Source organism: Petaurus breviceps, unplaced genomic scaffold (assembly GCF_028583685.1).
Source record: "Petaurus breviceps papuanus isolate PSGF00001 unplaced genomic scaffold, PetGlider_PUasm1.0 47, whole genome shotgun sequence".
Lineage (NCBI taxonomy): Eukaryota > Metazoa > Chordata > Mammalia > Diprotodontia > Petauridae > Petaurus > Petaurus breviceps.
In genome coordinates this window covers 9,859,565-9,879,798 of record NW_027186349.1, presented here as the reverse complement: position 1 = coordinate 9,879,798, position 20,234 = coordinate 9,859,565, and the positions used below count along the sequence as shown (strand labels likewise).

At 37.2% G+C, this 20,234-nt stretch overlaps 1 protein-coding gene across 1 annotated transcript in view; it reads right to left on the bottom strand.

The window, feature by feature from the left end:
* MARCHF11 (membrane associated ring-CH-type finger 11) overlaps nucleotides 1-20,234 on the bottom strand; it is a 139,013-nt gene that overhangs the window by 17,263 nt on the left and 101,516 nt on the right. Inside the window, exon 3 of the mRNA XM_069101395.1 lies at nucleotides 12,718-12,910. Within this exon, the coding sequence (XP_068957496.1) occupies nucleotides 12,718-12,910 (193 nt within the window). The remainder of the gene's footprint in view (nucleotides 1-12,717; nucleotides 12,911-20,234) is intronic.

The window sequence follows — 20,234 nt, the reverse complement described above, 5'->3', positions numbered from 1 at the left end:
TCAGTCTCAAAAGAAGTCTGAGAGAGGATATGGTCAATGTCTATACAACTGCGAAGGCTGGAGAGAAGGTGAAGTCCAGGCTCCCTAACTCCCAGAGGCTACTGACAAGGGGATCTTCTTTAAAAGTGAAATAAAGGCAGTTAGGACAAATAAAAAGGGGCACATTGTAAATGCAGGGAACTCATTACTCCCAAGAGGTTTTGTGGAGTCGTAAAAATGTAGCAGTAGTAGAAGAGATCATTTATTCCAACCCCATCTTTTTATAGACAAGGAACTCAGACATAAAGTGCAAAACGACTCACACAAGTTCACACTTCCAGTAAGTGATGGATCAGGAAATAAAACTCAAGCCCCCTAACTCTCAGCCTCATATACCACATGGCATAGACTGAAACATACATTTGTAAAGAAACAGCTGAGATAAAGTCAGAGTAGATGGAGCCACAAGAGATTTCCAGGAGAAATCAAGATGTTGGTGAAGTTAGCATAAGCAATTTAGAGGAGCATGGAAGGAATTGCCATTAACATCATGAAAAGAGGAAGAGGTCATGACCAAACAAGAGAGAGAGGGGTTCACTGGAGACAAAATAGACACTTGATTAAATACATATAAGGGTTGTTTTTTTTTTAACTAAAAAATCCCAATGCAAGTAAAAATTAGAAGAGAAGCAGAAAATTGGAAGAAAATTTTTGCTTCAAGTTTCTCTAAGATATGTTTCATCTCTAAAATACACAGAGAACTGAGTTAAGTATATAGGATTAAAAGTCATTCCCCAGCTGATAAATGGTTAAAATATATGAATGATCAATTTTCAGAGAAAAAAGTTATAAATATCCATATGAAAAAATGCTCCAAACCATAGGTGCCAAACTCATGGCCCAAGTGAAACTTGAACTAGATTAAAATATAATTGAAGAACATGTTTAAAAACAAATAAAATATAATGGAACCTAAATAATACTAATATGTGTTTTCCTAAGTTGATATTCAACCTATAGGATCCTTATGTATGATTTAGTGGCCCTTCATTTCTATTTGAGTTTGAGATCATTACTCTAAATCAATAATAATTTAAAGAAATGTAAATTAAAACGACTCTGAGGTATCACCTCTCACTAATTAGATTACCTAAACTGATTTTTAAAAAAGGGAAATGACAGATCCTGGAGAGGCTGTGGGAAAACAGGTACACTTCTGCACTGTTGGTAGAGCTGTAACTTGGTCCAACCATTCTAGAGAGTAATATAGAAATACACCTAAAAAGTTATTCAACTGTGTATGCCCTTTGACCCAGCAATACCACTAATTACATATCTGCCTCAAAGAAAAAGGATAAAAAATCCATACTTACAAAAATATTTATAGCAACTCTTTTTAAAGTAGCAAAGAATTGGAAACTAAGGAGAGGACCATCAATTGGGGAATAGTCGAACAAGTTATGTTATGTGAATATGATGGAATACTATTGTACTGTATGAAATGGTGAAGGAGATGGTTTCAGAAAACCTGGGACAACCTGTGTGAACTGATATAAAGTGAAGTGAGCTGAGCAAAGATAACCATTTATACAATAAGAATAATATTATGAGGACAAACTACCTTGAAAGACTTAGGAACTGATCAACACAACCACCAACCACAGTTCTAAAGGGCACATGAGGAAACTTGCTATCCCTTCCAGAGAGAGAAGAGATGGACTCAGAGTGCTCACTGAAACATCTTATGTTCTCTCATGCTGTTATTTTAAATCCAGCTCCATAGAGCATACTGCTGCTGTGGCTCCCTTTCGCACCACCTGTCCCGACCACCAAGGAGAATGTGAATGAGTACAGCCAACATGGAGGAGTTCACTGATGGATCCAAGATCAACATGAGCAAGAACCAGCAGGATGACAATAAAGTGTCTATTAGAGGGCTAAGCTGAGATATATGTAAGAACGATCTTATTGAGTACCTGTCTCATTTTGGAGAGGCTGTAGATTTCACAATTAAAACAGATCTGGTCACTGGAGACCAAGGGGAATTGGATTTATGCTTTTCAAAGAGGCTGCCAGTGTTGATGATGTCCTGGAGTTCAAAGAACACAAACAGAATGGCAAGATGATAACACTCCCAAGGGGCTAATCTTTAAAAGGAAAAAAGCCCTTCAAAAAGTATGTGTAGGTAGATGGAACGCAAATAATATGAAGAACAAATCAAAGAATATTTTGGAGCTTTTGGAGGCAGTGAGAATATTGAACTTCCTATGTACAACAATAACAAATGAAAGAAGATTCTGTTTTATCACATACACAGACAAAAAACCAATAAAGAATTTATTAGAAAGCAGCTATCATCATATTGGTTCTGGGAAGTGTGAAATCAAAGTTGCCCAACCCCAAAAGGCATACAGGCAGCAAGGGCAACGACCAAAAGGGGTCACAGCTAAGGTAAACAAAGCAAGTCTGATAAAGCAATCCAAGCAGGAGGCAATCACCAGTTACCAGCCACATCGAAGGAGAACATGGAGAAGCAGATGGAAATGCTACAGTTAACTTGCCTTTAAGAATGACAACACTGAATGGAGAATGGTCTTCTATTGATCTGACTTTTAATGTACATGAGTCAACTGTGTCCAGTTGTATATAGAGGCCGATGTAGTTTGTTTTGTTTGTTTGGATTTTGTCTTTTGCCATCTAGTAGGACAAATGTGGATTTGGAACTATAAAAATTTTATTTGTAAAATTTCATGTTAAATAATTCTCAAAAAATAAATTACATTTAATTGTTTTTCTGTTTCAGGCACTAAATATCTCTGTAAAGACATCATTTTAAATAAGCAATAATTGAGGTACAGTTTATTTTCTAGAGAGTCGTGGACAGTGGGGAGAAGCAGTGGCCTTTATAAAATTAAGAGCAGCAAACTTTTTGCTTTAGTTGCCTAATTCCCTAGATAAGAATTCCCTATGCAAGGGATCCTTGTCCATGTTTAAAATCACCATAGATTGTACTATGCAATTGAATAATATTTGTCTCCCCTGTGCATTCTTTGGATCTTTGTAAAGAGATGTTAATTCAGTATGTTGTGAATAGCTTAAATTGTTTCTAAGAGGCCACAGACACCTCAACTTTTATTTTTTAGAGGTTCACTTTTATATTTAACTACATAAAACTAAGACATAATTAATAACTGCTTTTATGAGTTGACAAAATGCTCTGAGCCTATTTGTAAAAAAAAATTCATTATGATTACTTGACATTTGCATTGAATAAGTTTAACTCAAATTGGACATTTCTATATCCAGTAAAACTCAATCAAAGATGAATATGGGCAAGATTTTCACTATAGAATTCTAAGTAAATGAATTTTATTCCAAAATAGTACATTATGTCACTGATACTGCTAAACCATAAATAGTTATTTCCTGTTGGAACACTTATTTGGAAAGCTTTAGTAGCACTACAGCTTTTGTCATGAAAGTTTTTCGGAAACATCATAAGGCAAATCCTATGAACTCATGGAAAGTTTTATATTCTAAATAAAAGTAATTTTTCCATTAAAAAAGAAACATCTATCTTCTTTTGTTTTCTCAATAGGTAGAGGAGGGAGAGTAGAAAGTAGAGAATTTGGAATTGAAAATAAAATAAAATTGAATTTGGAAAAAATAAAAGAGCAGCTAACAACTTAAAAAAATTTTTGTAGGATCCCTAACTTTTGAGGGAGGTTTCAAGGACAACCACTATACATTTTCACAATATATCTTTGCTGAACCACGAGGCTGATCCAATATGGAAAGTCTTATTATGTTCGTAGTTAAAGTGATTTCATGCAAAAATGAGTAAATGATTTTTAGAAATTCTTAAAGAAAACCAGCAAAGTAATATTACATGAATCACTAACAGGATACATTTCAAAGTACCATTTTTTCAAAATTTTAATCCAAGATATTTGATTTTATAGCAACAATGATTCTTTCTCGGTGTTTCAGAGGGAACCAAAGCATTTTCCAGACATTAATGATGACACTAATTAGGGAAGGAGCACTCAGTGTTTATCCTCATTTCATAGTTGTTTCTCCTGAATCAATATGCCATTTGATTCATTGGCTGCAAAAAGGAGTAGATGGATTTAAAACTGCTGGCAAAGCAGTTCACCAACCAGTATTTGTATTTCTATCTGTACACATACATGTATGTATATATGATGTATATGTGAAATATACATGATGTGTGTACACATCTGCAGTAACTACCATTGCATCAAATAAATGCTGAAACAACATTATGCGCTTAGACTAATCACTGCACTGCTCAATTCAGCAGCCGATGTTCGTCCGCGTGCTAAGTTGCCGTCTTGGCAGCTTCTGACACAGCTAACTTACTCCTTTAGATCTCTCTCTCCAGTTGCTCTCTCCTGCTTCTCCTCCTCCACGAAATCCCTTTAGCTACTGACTTTTCTCTTCTCCCTCTGCCTTCCCTGAGACAATCCTACTCTTCATTCTTACCCTGATCTCTAGTCTTTTGATCCCTCACTTCTCTCCCAGGCCATCGCCCCTGCATCAGCCACCCTCTCCTCTCCATCCTGACTCCTTGGTGAACCAATTCAACTCTCTACAGGGTCCTCTGTTGGATCCCTAGCCCCTTTGTTATACTGTTGGTTATGCCCAGCCAAGCCTCAGCCTTAGATAACTCTGATAATCCATAACCTTTGCACCTGAACATGTGATGCTGAGCAAAAGTGGAGAACACCTAGCCATTCTGACTGGATTCACTATAATAAATTTATGCTACACAGCCTCAACTTGGCCCTCACTGATAGAAAGCAATTCTCCTAGACTTTCCTTATCCCTATCCCACTCTCCACAGTCACCTGACCAAACCTTTTCATATCTCCTCACATCTCCCATGGATCTCCTTCCCCCCACTCTCTCAGCTGAGAACTTTGTGTCATAATTTACAGAAAATATTGAGGCCATTCACAGAGAACTCCCTCTTCTCCCCTCTTCCTCATCTCCTATCACTGAAGTGCCATCTGTTGCTTTTTCCTCCTTCAACCCTATTTAACATGAAGTGGCCTTACTCCTCAACCCCTCTACTTGTTCAAATGATCCAATTCTACTCCCTCTCCTCCAACAGACTGCCCACTCCGTTTCACTTATTTGTAATCTCTCCTCTACTGGCTCATTTTCCTACTACCTACAAGTCCCTGTGTCCCCTATCCTGGAAAAATCCTTCCATCCCTGCTAAGTATCATCCAATTTCTCTTCTGCCCTATCTAGCTCAACTCCTTGAAAAGACTGTCTACCAGAAGTGTCTCCACTTGCTTCCTCTCACTCTGTTCTTAATCCCTTACAATCTGGCTTTCAGTCTTATCTTTACACTGAAACTGCTCTCTCCAAAGTCACTAACGATCTCTTAGTTTCCCAATCCAAGGACCTTTTCTTAAGCTTCATCCCCTTGATACTGCTAATCATGCTCTCATTCATGTCTCTAGGTTGTAGGGTCACCATTTTCTCTTGGTGCTCATCCTACAAACCCTTCTGCTCCTTCTCTGACTCCTTTGAAGGATCCTCCACCACATCATGCCCTCTAACCACAGATGTCCCATAGTTTTGTCCAGGGATCCTCTTCTTTTCCCCCTCTATGCTACTTCACTTGGTGATCTCATCAGCTCCCATGGATTAATTATCATCTTTATGCTTATGATTCTCAAATCAACCTTTCCTGCCCTAACTTTTCTGACCTCCAATCTCTTATCTCTGCCTTTCAGATATCTCAAAGTCGATTCCAATAGACATCTTAAAAGACAGTATTTCCAAAACCAGATTCACTAGCTTTGCCCCTAAATCCTCCCCACCTCTTATCTTCCTGATTATTATAGAGGACAACACGATCCTCTCAGTTCTTCAAGCTTGCAACCTAGGAATCATCTGGGATTCATCACTATTTCTCAACCTCCATTTCCAGTCTGTTGCCATGACCCATTCATTGACTTCACCTTCACAACATCTCCCAAAATGCCCCCTTCTCTCCTCTGATACTGCTACCACTCTGGGATAGGCCTTCATCACCTCACTCCTTGATTACTGCAAAGCCTGCTGGTGGATCTGCCTTACTCAAGTCTCTCCCCAGTCTAATCCATTCTCCATTCGGACACTCACGTGATTTTGCTAAAACACTGGTCTGATCATGTTAGTCCCTTACTCACTACACTCTAGTAGCTTCCTATTGCTGCTAGGAATAAAAATAAAAACAAAGCCCTTCACAACCTAGCCGTCTCCTACGTTCTAGTCTTCTTACGTCTTGGTTCCCAACACACAGCCTTCGATCTAGTGACACTGACCTCCTCACTGCTCCACAAACAAATGGTTGGAATGCTTTCCCTACTCCACTAGGACTACTCACCTCCCTTGCTTCCTTTAAGTCCCAGATAAAGTCTCACCTTCTCCACAAAGTCTTCCCTAACTCCTCTTAACTCCAGTGCTTCCCATGTTTCAGTTATTTCCCATTTATCCTGTATTGCTTGCTTTGTATGTATTTGCATGTTTTCTTCCCCATAAGATTGCAACACTTTGAGGGCAGGGACTATCTTTTGCCTTCTTTTTTACCCCCAGAACTTAGCACAGTGCCTGGCACATAGCAGGCGCCTAATCAATGTTTATTTAATTGACCTGAAGTGAACTGTCTTAGAGCTCCAGCTCAGTCTACTGATGGTCCATCCTCAGTTCAACTTCCTGCTGTCCTCCAAGCACTGGTATCCTCCAAGGCCCTGTTCTGGAGACTCTTGTCTTGCTACACATACTCCCCTCTTTGATGTTCTCATATACTCCCATTAGTTCAATTAATGCTTCTATCTGGATGACTCCAAAATCTAAGTATACAGCCCTAATTTCTCTCTTGAACCCCTATTCTGTAGAGCCAACTTGATATCTCCATCTGACTCAACATGTGCCTAAGAGAATCTGGTGTCTTCCCTCTTCCAAAGTTCTCTGTTTCTGTGGGGGGTAGCAGCATCCTTCCAGCTACCCTGGTTTTCCACCTTGAAATGACCTTTAATTTGGGGGTGGCTAGGTGGCGCAGTGAGTAAAGCACCGGCCCCTGAGTCAGGACGACCCGAGTTTGGTTCTGGCCTCAGACACTTAACACCCAAACACAAAAACTAGCCATGAAACCTTGGGCAAGTTACTTAACTCCAATTGCCCTCCAAAAAAGGTAAAAAAAAAAAAAAAGAAATGACCTTTGATTCTTCCCCTACCCTGAACACCCACAACCAACTGGGAGGCAAGTGCACACATGCACAACTTTTCTCTCATCCATCCCTTTCTTTCCACTAGCTCCAAAAATCTCATGACTTCATATCTTGATGACTCTAACAGCCTCAAAATTGGTCTCCCAGCTGCCTGTTTCCTGCCTGTCTACCCTGCACATACCTAACATGATTTTCTAAGGCCCAGGTCATCTTTTTAAAAACTACCTACATACATGTCTCTACCTCAAGCTAAAAATCTTCAGTGACTCCCTTCAGTGCTACAAAAATTCCTCAGCCTGGCATTTAAAGATCTACACAATCTGCTTCCAACCAGCTTTTCCAGACTTATGTCATATTATTCCCTTTTGTGGAGTCTATGTTCCTGCCAGACTGGCTGGCAATTGTTCCCCAATCACACTCTACCAATTCCCATCTCTGTGTCCTACGCCTGGGATACAGGCATTATTTAACCTAAGCCTCTGAAAATCATGCGCTTCTTTCAAGGCTCAGGTCAGGTGAACCAAGAAGCCTTTCCTGATTGTCTCAATTATTAATATCCTCTCCCTCCTCAAATTACCTTGTATTTACTTAGCTGTGAACATGGCATGTCCCTCCCCTTTACCTTTCCTTGCCTACTCTCAGTAGAATGGAATCTCTTTGAGAGCAAGGATTATTTTTCATTTTTAACTTTGGGGGCCCAGTGACTAGGACACTGTGGTCTCGTACATAGTAGGCACTTCATAATTTTTGTTTAATTTGTTAAATTGAATAGCACTACAAATGCATTCCTCCTGTAGCAAAATGCTTTGCTACTTAAATCATGTCTAATTGTAGTTTCCTCTGTAGCATATGACAAATTGGATGTTACGAACCAAACCTTGGGCTGAAAATGTTACCATACCTCCAAGCCTGTAATTTCACTTCAATTTATTCCTCAGTTTGCTAATCTTCATTTGTACACAGTACAAATCTTCTTAAAAGGAATCTAACACAAGAAGTTTGGGTTATTACTTCTTTCCAAATTACTGCCACTGGGTTGCAATGTTTGCAGTGATTTAAATCTTTTATATTGGTTTTCTTTGTGCATGACCACAGTCTGAATGCCACCTATTTAAATATTTAAAAGACCCTCCAAAATATAATATAAAATTATATTTCTTTGCATTTCCATTATTCTGGCGGTGAAGTACAGTTGATAAAGTAGTGGGTTATAGAAATAGCTCAGAGATTGAATTTGAACCTAATCCACAGAAGTATCACAAGAAATGTTAGGAACAGAAAAAGGCCATCTGCTGAACAGGCCTGCTGCCTTTTATGGATTATCTCTCCTCTACCTCCTTTCAATTACTCTCTAACCTTGAATACCCTTCTCCAGAAACTGTTGCTCATTCTTACTTTAATCATTTCTCTTGGAACACAGAGTTCCATTGCCATTTAGAAAATGCAAACCCATTTATAGGACCCAGATAACATAGTTTATTGAGCCATTTATCCATTTATCAATCTATCCACCTATCTATATCAATCCCATAACATCTAGACTCTCAACACTTCTGCCAATAAATTAATATCAAGAGAAAGTCAAACAATGGAAAAGGTGAACAGGCACATCATTAAATATTTAACAAAGTCCTCAACAACTAGAATATGTTCATTCTGAAAAACATTCTAAAAACCAAATTCCTATTTAAGTCGTTGGCTTTTTTAGAAATTAAATGGCCTATTAAATATTTTGCACTACAGAGTGATAACTCATTTATTAGCTAGGGTGCTATGTTTTTGAACAGTATCTTCATATATGTATAGAATCAAAAGCACAAAGGAAGCCTTTAAGAAGCCAACTAATACCCTTTCTTGGCCCTTTAGATGGAACTTCATTTAGTTTCCCACACCCACTTACACAGATAGCACTCTGTTTTTCCCTAAGAATTCCAAAGAATCAGAAGATTTAACTTTACTCTGTAACTTCTGTGATAACCCTCACTGTCAGAAAGTTTTGACTTATAGATGACCTAAATCCCTCATGCTGAAGTTGAAGCTCATTTGTACTTGTCTACTACTCAGTAAAAATGGAAAATAACTTGTCAGCCAACTTCTACACTCACTTTGGGAATATTACTAGAATATTAAAAAACAACTGACTTCAGGAGAAATTTTCTTATGTTTCACAACTTTCAAAAGATATTTCATATCATATAATTAGGGCAGCTAGGTAGCAGAGTAAATAGAGCACCGGCGCTGAAGGTAGAAGGACCTAAGTTCAAATTTGACCTCAGACACTTAATAGCTATCCCTGAGCTTTAGTTCCTCATCTGTAAAATGGGCTAAAGTAAATGGCAAACCACTCCAGTAGCTTTGCCAAGAAAACCCCAGATGGGGGTCACAAAGAGTTAGAAACATGTCTGAAATGACTCAACAACAAACATAATTTATTAACAAAATACATTCCTTTAAGATTTGGAACTCAGGGCAGATTAAAATGAGCATATGGAGAAGCACTAAATACAATATAATCCTCTCCATATTCAACACTTGTTCATTGATCAGAAGCACACTTGCTTTGGCATTAAGAGCAAATTACATGACTGACTCAGTTTAGCTCAGTTCCCACGTATGTCACTCAATTCTCAGGGCATCTTATATATACTAAGCCATGTGTCAGACAAGCAGACAGACTTCTTTAGTACTTAATAAACGCTTATTGATTGACTGGCTTTGTCTGAGTCACGGTCAGAATCACAAGACAGAAAGGCTCTGTAGCAAATGTTCCAGCCTCTTAGTGGGGTCCTGGCAGCATCCACTGACCTAATGACGATGCATTCACTTCCCCTCTAAGAAGGAGCATCATGAAACCCACAGTACCATCAACATCCCCTCCAAACAGGAAACCACTCACTACAGCCTCTTACTCAGAAGATGACACTGTGGCTTTCATTGCTTGATGTTCTAAAGGATTGGAAACAGAAGAATGTGTGAAGAACAAATTTCCATTCACAGGCTTGTTTATTAAGGCTATTTTTCATTCTAAGCAATTTAATTCACTTTGATGTGACTGATCATTTTGGGAGCACTCATATTTAAACTAATTTGAAGTGTTAGATGTAATGGATGCCATTTACGATAGAGAAGCAGTATAGCCTCATGGCTAGAGTATTGGACTTAAGGGTCAGAAAGACCTGGGTTCAAATCCTGCCTCTGAAATGTACTAGCAAATACACTAGACTGTGGACAAGGGGCTTAGTCTCTCTGTGCCCCAGTTTTCTCATTTGTAAAATAAAGGGGTTAGACTAGATTACCACTAAGCTGCCTTTGAGCTCTAAATCTATGATCCTATAAACTTGTAACATAGACATGTTATGTGACCCTAGGCAAGTCACTTAACCTCTGCTTGTCTCATTTTCCTCATCTGTAAAATGGGAATAATAATAGCACCTACCTCCCAGGTTGTTGTGAAGACCAAATGAAGATAATAATTGTAAAGTGCTTAGCAAAGTGCCTGACACAGAGTAATCAGCACCACAGAAATATTAGTTACTATTATCAATTATGTATATAGTAATATCGGCTTATAAATACAGTGAGGTCAGCAATCTTGCCTTATTTATTTTTGAGTCTCCCATGGTACTTACCATGGTGTCTTGCACATATATTACATGTATGATAACTGATGAATAAATGAATGGTCTTAAATATATTTCCAAGAGGCTTATACTCTTTTGAACTAGTTTACATGGAATTAGGAGGTTGCCAAGTAAAATAAATATTATTTTTTACTGTGAATTCTTTCTTATTTTTTCAGTAGTTTAGGAATAATATAATGATGACATGTGAATCTATTCATCAAAAGATATTGGAAAGCATTACCAATATAAAAAAATACTGAATTAATGAAAATGTTTACTCCTAAAAGACAACAATTGCTTACATTATTGATTACCTAGCAAACTGTGCTTTCAAAAAATTAATAAACATTTTATAAAGTATTTAACTCCTTATTTTACATTATTTACAGTAATTTATTATTATATTTTAAAGTTAAAAATTATTAAAATACTTGATTGAGGAATTAAAATGTTTTGTTAGGACAACCAACTATTTTTATCATTTATATAACAAGAAATAAGATTTTGAAAATAGTAAAATATAAAAAGACCTCTTCTGACCCATGAAAACTAATTGGTTTTCAGTATTCTAATAAAATTCAGAAACTGAATAAGATTATTATTTTGGAGACTGGGGAAAGAAAAAAAATAATTAAGTTATATTTTCTCATCAACAGCAATAGGCAATAATTCTTTAAAACACTGGTATTAAAGAACAGGACTAACCCCTCCTTTAACAAAATGATTCCACAAACTTGTCTGATCAATTCAGTCTTTTCCACTAGAAACAAAGGGCAGTAATTCATGCAAGAGGTAACTGAGTTGTTCAGGTAATGACTGTCTAGTTTCTAACTTATCCATCACCTTTATATCCCCCCTTCTTCTGATCATGACCATGAGACAATGGTGTAAAGGAAAGATAATTAACAATGGTCTCTTTTGCAGCTTATAAGTAGCTCACTAGTTTTGGTGGGAGAGAAAAGTAGAAATTAGTTAAAATGAGGCTTGTTTGGAAACAGCGATGTGAGAGACCTGAAAGGGTTAATACAACTTACTTTCCAAAATTCCTAGGTTACAGATATATCATGGTTCTAAAAATGTTAATTATATACGCTTTCCATTATTGGCTCAGTTATCTCTGTGACCACACTGAGAGGGGTCTAACATGCATAACTGAAAACTACAGGAAAAGACTCATTTTAGCCAAAAGTTTTAACTTCATTCTCCACTAAGCCATTTAATTTACTAAATAATACCTTGTGGCTTAAAAAGCTAATAATAAACCTTTGCTAGGGTGTCCAATAATTTCTGAGAGTAGTTTATGCCCTAGGAGAATCTGGCTCACTTCATGAAAGACATCTCCATTGTCTCCTTAACTATTACCATCTTCCCAGTCACATTAGTTAGAGAATAGCAAATGTATGAGGCATGCTGTTATCTACTGCTATTTCAAAATGAAAATTCTTGTCCCAATATTGTCCATCTACGTAATGGTTTCTTCAACTTTCCTACTCTTTTATTTCCAAAGTAGGCAAATGTACTTTTGAATATTATCATTTTTTTTTCCAAGGGGGTAGGATGGAAGGGAGGGACCTGGGGAACTATTTACTCTACTTGAAAAAAGTGAAGGCTGTTATTATTTCCTTTTAAATTTTTTTTAAGTTTTACATTAATAATATTTTATTTTTTCCCAATTACATGTAAATACAGTTACTGTATTATATTCCAAAAGATCTCTGCTTCCCCTCCTGCCACCCTCAAATAGATTAATGACCTGAAGAATCAAGCAAACATGAATCAAAACACACTGCTGTGGATAGAATTTGCAAAAAGAGAATAACAAATATATTATTGACAGTTTTCAAAGTTTGATGTCATAAGCTTACCTATGCACACTAGATCCATAAAACCATACATCCCATAGCAGATTTGAAAGAGGATGTCCTTCCTTTGCCACACCGCATAGGGGCTGAAGGCTGACCACAGAAGCCAAGTCACACTTGCTATTAAGAACAGTGATCCTAGGATTACAGCAATCATCTGAACTTTCTCAACCAGTGTTATAGAAATGCTTTGCCACTAAAAGAAAAACAGAGTCATGTAAGAAAAAAAAAGATGCTGTTTATCACAAGAAAAACCCCAACATTTTCAGCTCTGTATTTCAGCTCTGTCTTGAAAGCCTAGAGTCCATTGCCAATAGATTTGGCTTCCAAATGTACTGTGCTGTTTCATCAAGATTAGAATGGAAATATATAAACTGATTAAGATGAATGAATTTCTTCAACTTCATTATTTTCAGTAATTTACCAGTCTGCAGGAGTTAATTTCATTATGCCCCAGATAGTAGTACTATATAGCAATAGCTCAAAAATATTTAGCATCTGGGAATCACATCTATTATCTTTCACACATGCATGAAATTAACTACTATGAAGATACATGAGAACTCCACTATCTGCGCTTTATCTTGCTTTTCTCAAAGTCCCTGACTAGAGGACAAAATGCCCCTTTGCTTTCTATTTGAAAAAGAAAAATTAAAGGAATGAACTCCACAGAATCATCTGTGGAACAACACTTTAGCACAGCATTTCCCAAATGAATTTGACCACAGAATATGTTGGAGGCTGCAATATAGACAGAATACAAAAAAGCACTGGGCCAGGGTCAGCAGTAGAGTCTGGAATAGCCCTGTGACAAAAGAAGTTTGGGCATATTCTGTGCAGGCCAAAGGAAATTAAACCTAATTTCATGCTAGAAAAAAAGTCACAATCTTCTGATAACACATAATTTTATACTGAAGAATTTAGTGGGGTGCACATAAGCATTGCAATTTCCCTAGGGGACCTTATTTACCTCGTAGGAACTGTTTAGAAAATGCTGTTTTTGTAGAACACAAAATGACACTGACAATTGTAGAACTCTAAACAAATGCGTGCTTATTTTGATCCTGTGTAATCAAAGACTCTTAGTGACAATATTTGCGGAGATCAATTGGGCAAATTCTGCAAGTATTTAAAATCTGTTGGTATTTGAATGGTTATTAAAACATTAAGATGAGGAGCAGCCAGGTGGCTCAGCGAGTAAGAGCACTGGCCCCCAGTGTCGGGATAACCTGGGGGATTGAATCCGGGCTCAGATATTTAGCACCACACCCAGAAATAACTGGCCGTGTAACCTTGAGCAAGTTTACTTAACCCCAATTGCTTAAAAAAAATTAAGATTATATTAAAAATAGTTTTTCTTTGCCTTCCTTTTCTTTTTCTTCTCCCTTTTTTGCTTTTTTTGTTTTCAGAGATTAGGTCTCCCTATCTAGTCCAGATTAGAAGTACAGAATCCACCCATTGGCCCAATCCCACTGCTGCTCAGCATAGAAGCTGTGGCCTAATTCATTTCTGATCTGGACCACTTCATCCTTCCTTTTGCAGGTGACCCCTCTACTAACAGGAGCTCTCCATATTGGTCCCAGATGTAGTACAGATCCTTGAACAGCTCTAATCCTACCACAACTCAAGAGCCCCTGAACTCAAGTGATCTGAGTCCCAGCATGACAGTGACAGGGATTACATACATGTGTGCCTTACCACACCCAGCTAAAAGAAAATATTTCAGTGAAAAAATAATAAGTATGCCCTTTACCAGAAATGATTGCCTACATGATCAAAAATCTGTGAAGAGCACTATCCATTTTAATTAGTCATGTTCTCACTTTTATCAAAGTGAGACAGAAACATTTGCTGTTGTAATGTGATAGTAACCAACCAAAGTCCTCAAACCCAAACTCTTAAAACACACTATGTGAAGCAACTTAAGTTGCTATATAACAAGTGTCTTTCAAGAAAATTAATAAATGTTTCAAATAAGCTTTACTTTTAAAAAAGTAAGTCTCAGAATCATTGGTATAAGTTAGGACCATCTGAATTTCCATTAGCTATGCTACTCACCTGTACCAGCCTAAGTGTGTCTGCTGCAGGCCTGACTTCCCTAGAATATGTTACCATCCCAAATTATTCACATACATATACATGTGCTATTCACACGAGAAAGGCACCATGACACGATGGACAAAAAATCAGCCTTGGAGCTATGAAGACCTAGACTTAAAGGCTGCCTCTAATACACATGAATGGCGAGTCTCTTAAATTTCAGACTAGTTGTCCATCTGCATTGATGGAGGAATTTTCATAATCAAGTGTTCTCTACACCAATGAAATCACAGGTCTAGTTAAAAAAAAATAAAAATTATACACAAAGGTATGTGTATCTATGTGGATGTGTATATAAATGAATGTGTGTATACATTAACATAAATGAAGAAAGAAGAAATAGGGGGAAAGAATGTAGAAACAGGGCTCCTGTCCTCCAGGCAATGTGTGTGTATGTGCACACATGTGCACACGTGTGTGAACTGACTTTTTAAAAATTATAATGCTAATAGAACTTTGAAATATTTCATATTATAACCAACTTTATTTTACTGAGCCATTGCTTTAAAAATATTAAAATTCCATCAAGGCTTAAATATAATTGTACTAATTTTTAGGTAAGCCAAATAGTATTCTTATAATCAATTTTCAATAAGTTTCATTTCTTGAGATGAAAGGTATTGGATTTTTTTAGCCTCTATGAGCGTAATAGGTTAGAGAACTAAACTTCTTATTTTTAGCTTACTATTACAACTTCCTAATCCTCCTTAGTTACCTGGGAAATACTAAGAATTCTGTTTGAAATATGACACGGTCAGGAGCATGCAATATGAACCAGAATCCCCACTATTGTAATGGAAGGGCTCAACCCTATTTCTGTCACACTTCTGTGAACATACTCTCCCAAAAAGATAAGAGAAAGGATTATCTTAAAGGCCCGATGTAGGTTAATTCTTTATTATTAATATTTGTAATTAAAAGAAACTTCCTTTCATCACACTGCTTTGGAGGAATTGGATTAAATTTGGTTTTATTTTCAAATATATTCTGTTTTAATAAAATAGATCAACTTACTAGAAACAAAACTGGATTCAGACAGGAAAGACTTTAGCATTTAATACTTTAGGCAAGTCACCAGCTTTCTAGGCCTTTGTTTTCTCATTTATACACTAGTTTATCTGTAAGGTTTCATGCAATTTTATGCAGAAGAAACATTGCATTTGGAGTCACAAGGATGGAGTTCAAGACTCATCTCTGTACTTACTAGTGGAAGTAACCTGGAGCTAGTCACTAAGCATTCTGGGCCACAGTTTTGTCAACTGTAAAATGAGTATAACAGAATCTAGACTCACTCTCTACTTCACAGAATTGTGAGTATAAGATGAAATAACTTTTTTTTCTTTGTGGAGGGATGAGGTGAGGTAATTGGGGTTAAGTAACTTGCCCAAGGTCACAGAGCTAATAAGATCAAGTGTCTGAAGCCGAATTTGAACTCAGGTCCTCCTGACTCTATTCACTGCACCACCTAGCTGCCCCAAGATAACTTTTTAAAGTGTTCTGTAATTCACAAAGTACTGTATCAAAGGCCAACTATTATTATAGCAAAGTATTAACTTTTATTGTAGCAAGAATTAGTTTGGGCTTTTTAATTTTATTGTGGATTTTTAAAAAACAATTAAGGACAGAATATACAAAACGCACAACTAAGCTGCTGAATTTCCTATTTTTCATAACTTGAGCACTGATAAACATACATTATATGTGCGGTGGGACAGCAAGGGGAGGGCTCATCTTGAGTTTGTGACAATACAAAGAACAACTGAAGGATAAGGAACATTGGAGTTTGAATCCTGACTAGGTAGAATATTAGTTGGGTGACCCTGGGCAAGCCATTCAACCTCAGTTTCCTCATCTGTAAAATGCGGATAAAAATAGCGCCTACCTCATTGGGTTGTTGTAAGAACCAGATGAGATGATGTAAAGCAATTTGCAAATCTTAAAACACTATTTAAGTGCTAGCTGTTATTATTAACATTAAGTAGTAGTAGTAGTAGTAGTAGCAGTTGCAGCAGCAGCATCACCATGGTAACTATTTAAATATCTGAAGGACTGTTCCATGGATTCAGCTTTTACATTTGGTCTTCTTGGACCCTGAAGACAGAAGTTCTGCAAAGGGCAGAGACTGCAGAAAGGAAGATTAAGTCTTACTACAAGGGAAAGTTTCCCAATAACCAGAGCTGTTCAAAAAGATAACAGCTGCCTCTGAGGAGGGGTTGTGGTTAGAACACTGGGCTTGGAACCAGGAAGACCCATCTCCGTGAATATAAATTCAGCCTCAGATACTTATTAGCTGTGTGACCCTGGGCAAGTCACTCAACCTTGTTTGCCTCAGTTCTTCATCTGTAAAATGAGCTAGAGAAGAAAATGGCAAGCCACTCCAGTATCTCTGCCAAGAAAACCCCAAATGGGGTCAAAGAATCTGACACAATTGAACAATAACAACTGAAGAAGTAGGTCCTTAAAGCAGGGGCTGCACCCCCTTTATTGGGGATGTCCTCCATGGGATTATTTTTTAGTTCTAAATCAGATTAAATGACCTCTGAGACCTCTTACGTCTCTTAGTTTCTGTTTCTCTGATTAGAATATACAAATAAAATGAACGAATCTGGTAGGTTCCTAAAGATTAGCAGGAGTTCATGGAAAAGCTAGACAGAAAAGCCTTGTAGCTATAAAAATATAAACAAATAAATCTGAATACTAAGAAGGTGACTTTCTTTTATGAACACAGATATAATCGGTGATTTTTTTTTAAGCTATCCCTACACCTTCATTTACATCAAGCAAGATTTTGGAGATTCTTTCCAAAGGAATGACACTTATTTAAAAAGAGGGGTAAATAGCCCACTATCCTTGTCCTCTGTAGTCATACCATTAAAGACTGCAATCAGCTCTCAATTATCGGTGCTATTTAGCACAGACATAATAAAATACAAGGATAACCTTCTTAGGGTTTTCTTCTGTCTCAGTGATTTAAGTTTCGATGTACACCTGTATATTGAATCTGTATACATTCTGAATTTTGAACCCAAAGCAACTATACTACCTTCCTGCACAGAATTTATAAACTGCTAAACATTACGGTGTGCTTTGACATAAAAATATATTTACATCTCTTCAGAGACATAAAAAATGAAAGATGGAGAAGAACGATAACTTTGTAAATAATTGCCAATATTTCTTTTTTTTTTCACACTGAGATATTTACTGCTATTTCATATTCCCACAAAACCTACCGCTTTTCTTCAGAAACTGCTGGAACAAATGTTTCTGAGAACAGAGAAAGCAACTGGAACACCTATGGAGAGGGCAGTTCCTCCTTTCAATGGACAGCATTTAGCGCAGTGCCTGCCACATAGCAAGTGCTGGGGAAATATTAGGCATTAATATTATTGTTGTGTTAGAGGCAACTGACTTCACTAATTTTCAAGTTATCTCCCCCATTGCATGCCTTAACAGCAATACCAGAAACATGACTGACATTCACAAACTGATGTTTTCCATATATATAGCTAAGTCAACCTAATTTAGAAACGCGTGACAGAGAACAAATTCATTTTAATTCATTGATCTTTGTGATGCACGTGTCTGATGCTGAGTTCTACTGCTCTTGTGCAGAAATGAAACAACTTCAAAGAACTCTTCTGATCTTCATTAAATATTATTCCCTTGAGAGATTAGATCCATCAACTCTTTCTTCCTGCTCCTGGTGCATACTGGGATGGTAGTTAGTAGGGAAGTGGGATCAGTGCACAGGCAGGGACTCTTACTCAGTAGAAATCTATTCAGGGTTTGAAGTACAAGAGGAATTATCATTACCATCATCATGGACACAGCCCTTCGTGGTTTACAAATTGCTTTCAATAGGATGATCACATGACATAGTAATTATAAACATTATCTTTATTTTATAGATGAGGAAACTGAGGCTCAAAGAAAAATGACCAAATTTTTTGTATAGTAGCAATAAACGTTGGAAGGGCTGCTCACATTTCATTCTTGAACACTACCCACCTTTAAAAATATTTATTAGATATTGTTGGCAGGAGGAAAGGCTAAGACTGTGTTTCTTATATTTTTTCTTCTCCTGGCTTCTCTGTCATCATTCTATCTTAATTCTTGGGTTTTATCCTACTGTGCTCATAATTTTTCTTTTTCTAGTCTCTAAACAATGAGTGTTTTCTAAAGTCTGATCATTGGGTCCTGACCTCTTTTATTCAATAGCTACCACTGAATTTTCAAACCCAATGGTAAATTTTCATTTGGACTTTTCATCATCATTTTATATTACAAGTGTCCAAAATAAAATATACTCTTCTCCCCAAATCATTTTCCCCTCCAATTCCTCATTTCTATTGTATTCCCTTATCAGCAAACTTAGCAGGTGGGAAATAAGAGTTCTTCCCAATAGGACCATGACTGTAAGGAGACAGTCAGGGAATATCTATACCTACTCTAAAATGGGAAGTGGGGGTATGGTCCCTTCATTAAACATGTCCAGCACTTTGCTCACCCCTCATGTCAACTGAGCATGCTGAGGGGAGGAGGGCAGGACAAGGGGGTACCACACTATCACTACCAGTCTGACTATGCACCTCTTTATCCTTTCCTTCATCTTCCACCTAAAGACATCAAGTTATGATAGCTCTCCTTTTGAAATGTTTCTTGAATTTGCTCCCCTTCTTTCCGTATAATCACCTTGTTCTAAGTTCTCATCACTCTGTTCTCAATCTGTCCCAGACTCCTAAATGGTCTTCATGGATCTGTCTCTCTCCCCTTGCCTCCTACCTTTCTGTTAAGACTAAGACTCTCAATTCACTCTTAAAATTAAATGAGAGGAATGTCAGACAGTGAGGAGTATGAGGAATTTGACTAACCTTTGAGAAATCTGACTATATATAGTCAAACTCTAGAAAAGGTTTGGTTAAGGGAGACAGACAAATAGTAATATAAAATTACAATATTTATTCCCCAAAGCTAGCAGAAACTTGTACAAGGAGTGTAGGACTAGAGTTCTGACTGAAGAACAGATGAATCAGAAGACTTTTTGTACATTTTAGAACCATCCCAATTCAGGATGACCATGTCACAAAACTTTATGACTTCTATTTGTTACTACCTATATGTGAAGAAGAGTTCCTTGGTTGTAAATGCAAATTGACAACAAAGGGAGCAGGGTCTATTTACATTTTATGGTCTCAGGATGTCTGTTTTCCTCCCAAGATAAGGGGGGTCTCACCTCTAGCTTATCTGGTTTCTGGTGTCCTGCTGACACAGAAGGCAAGAGAAAGCAATTTGTCTGATTAATTCAGACTTTGGTCAAAATATAATATTTAATGATTATATATAGAGAGAGGGAATGTAGAATATATATACAGAGAGAGAGAGAGAGAGAGAGAGAGAGAGAGAGAGAGAGAGAGAGA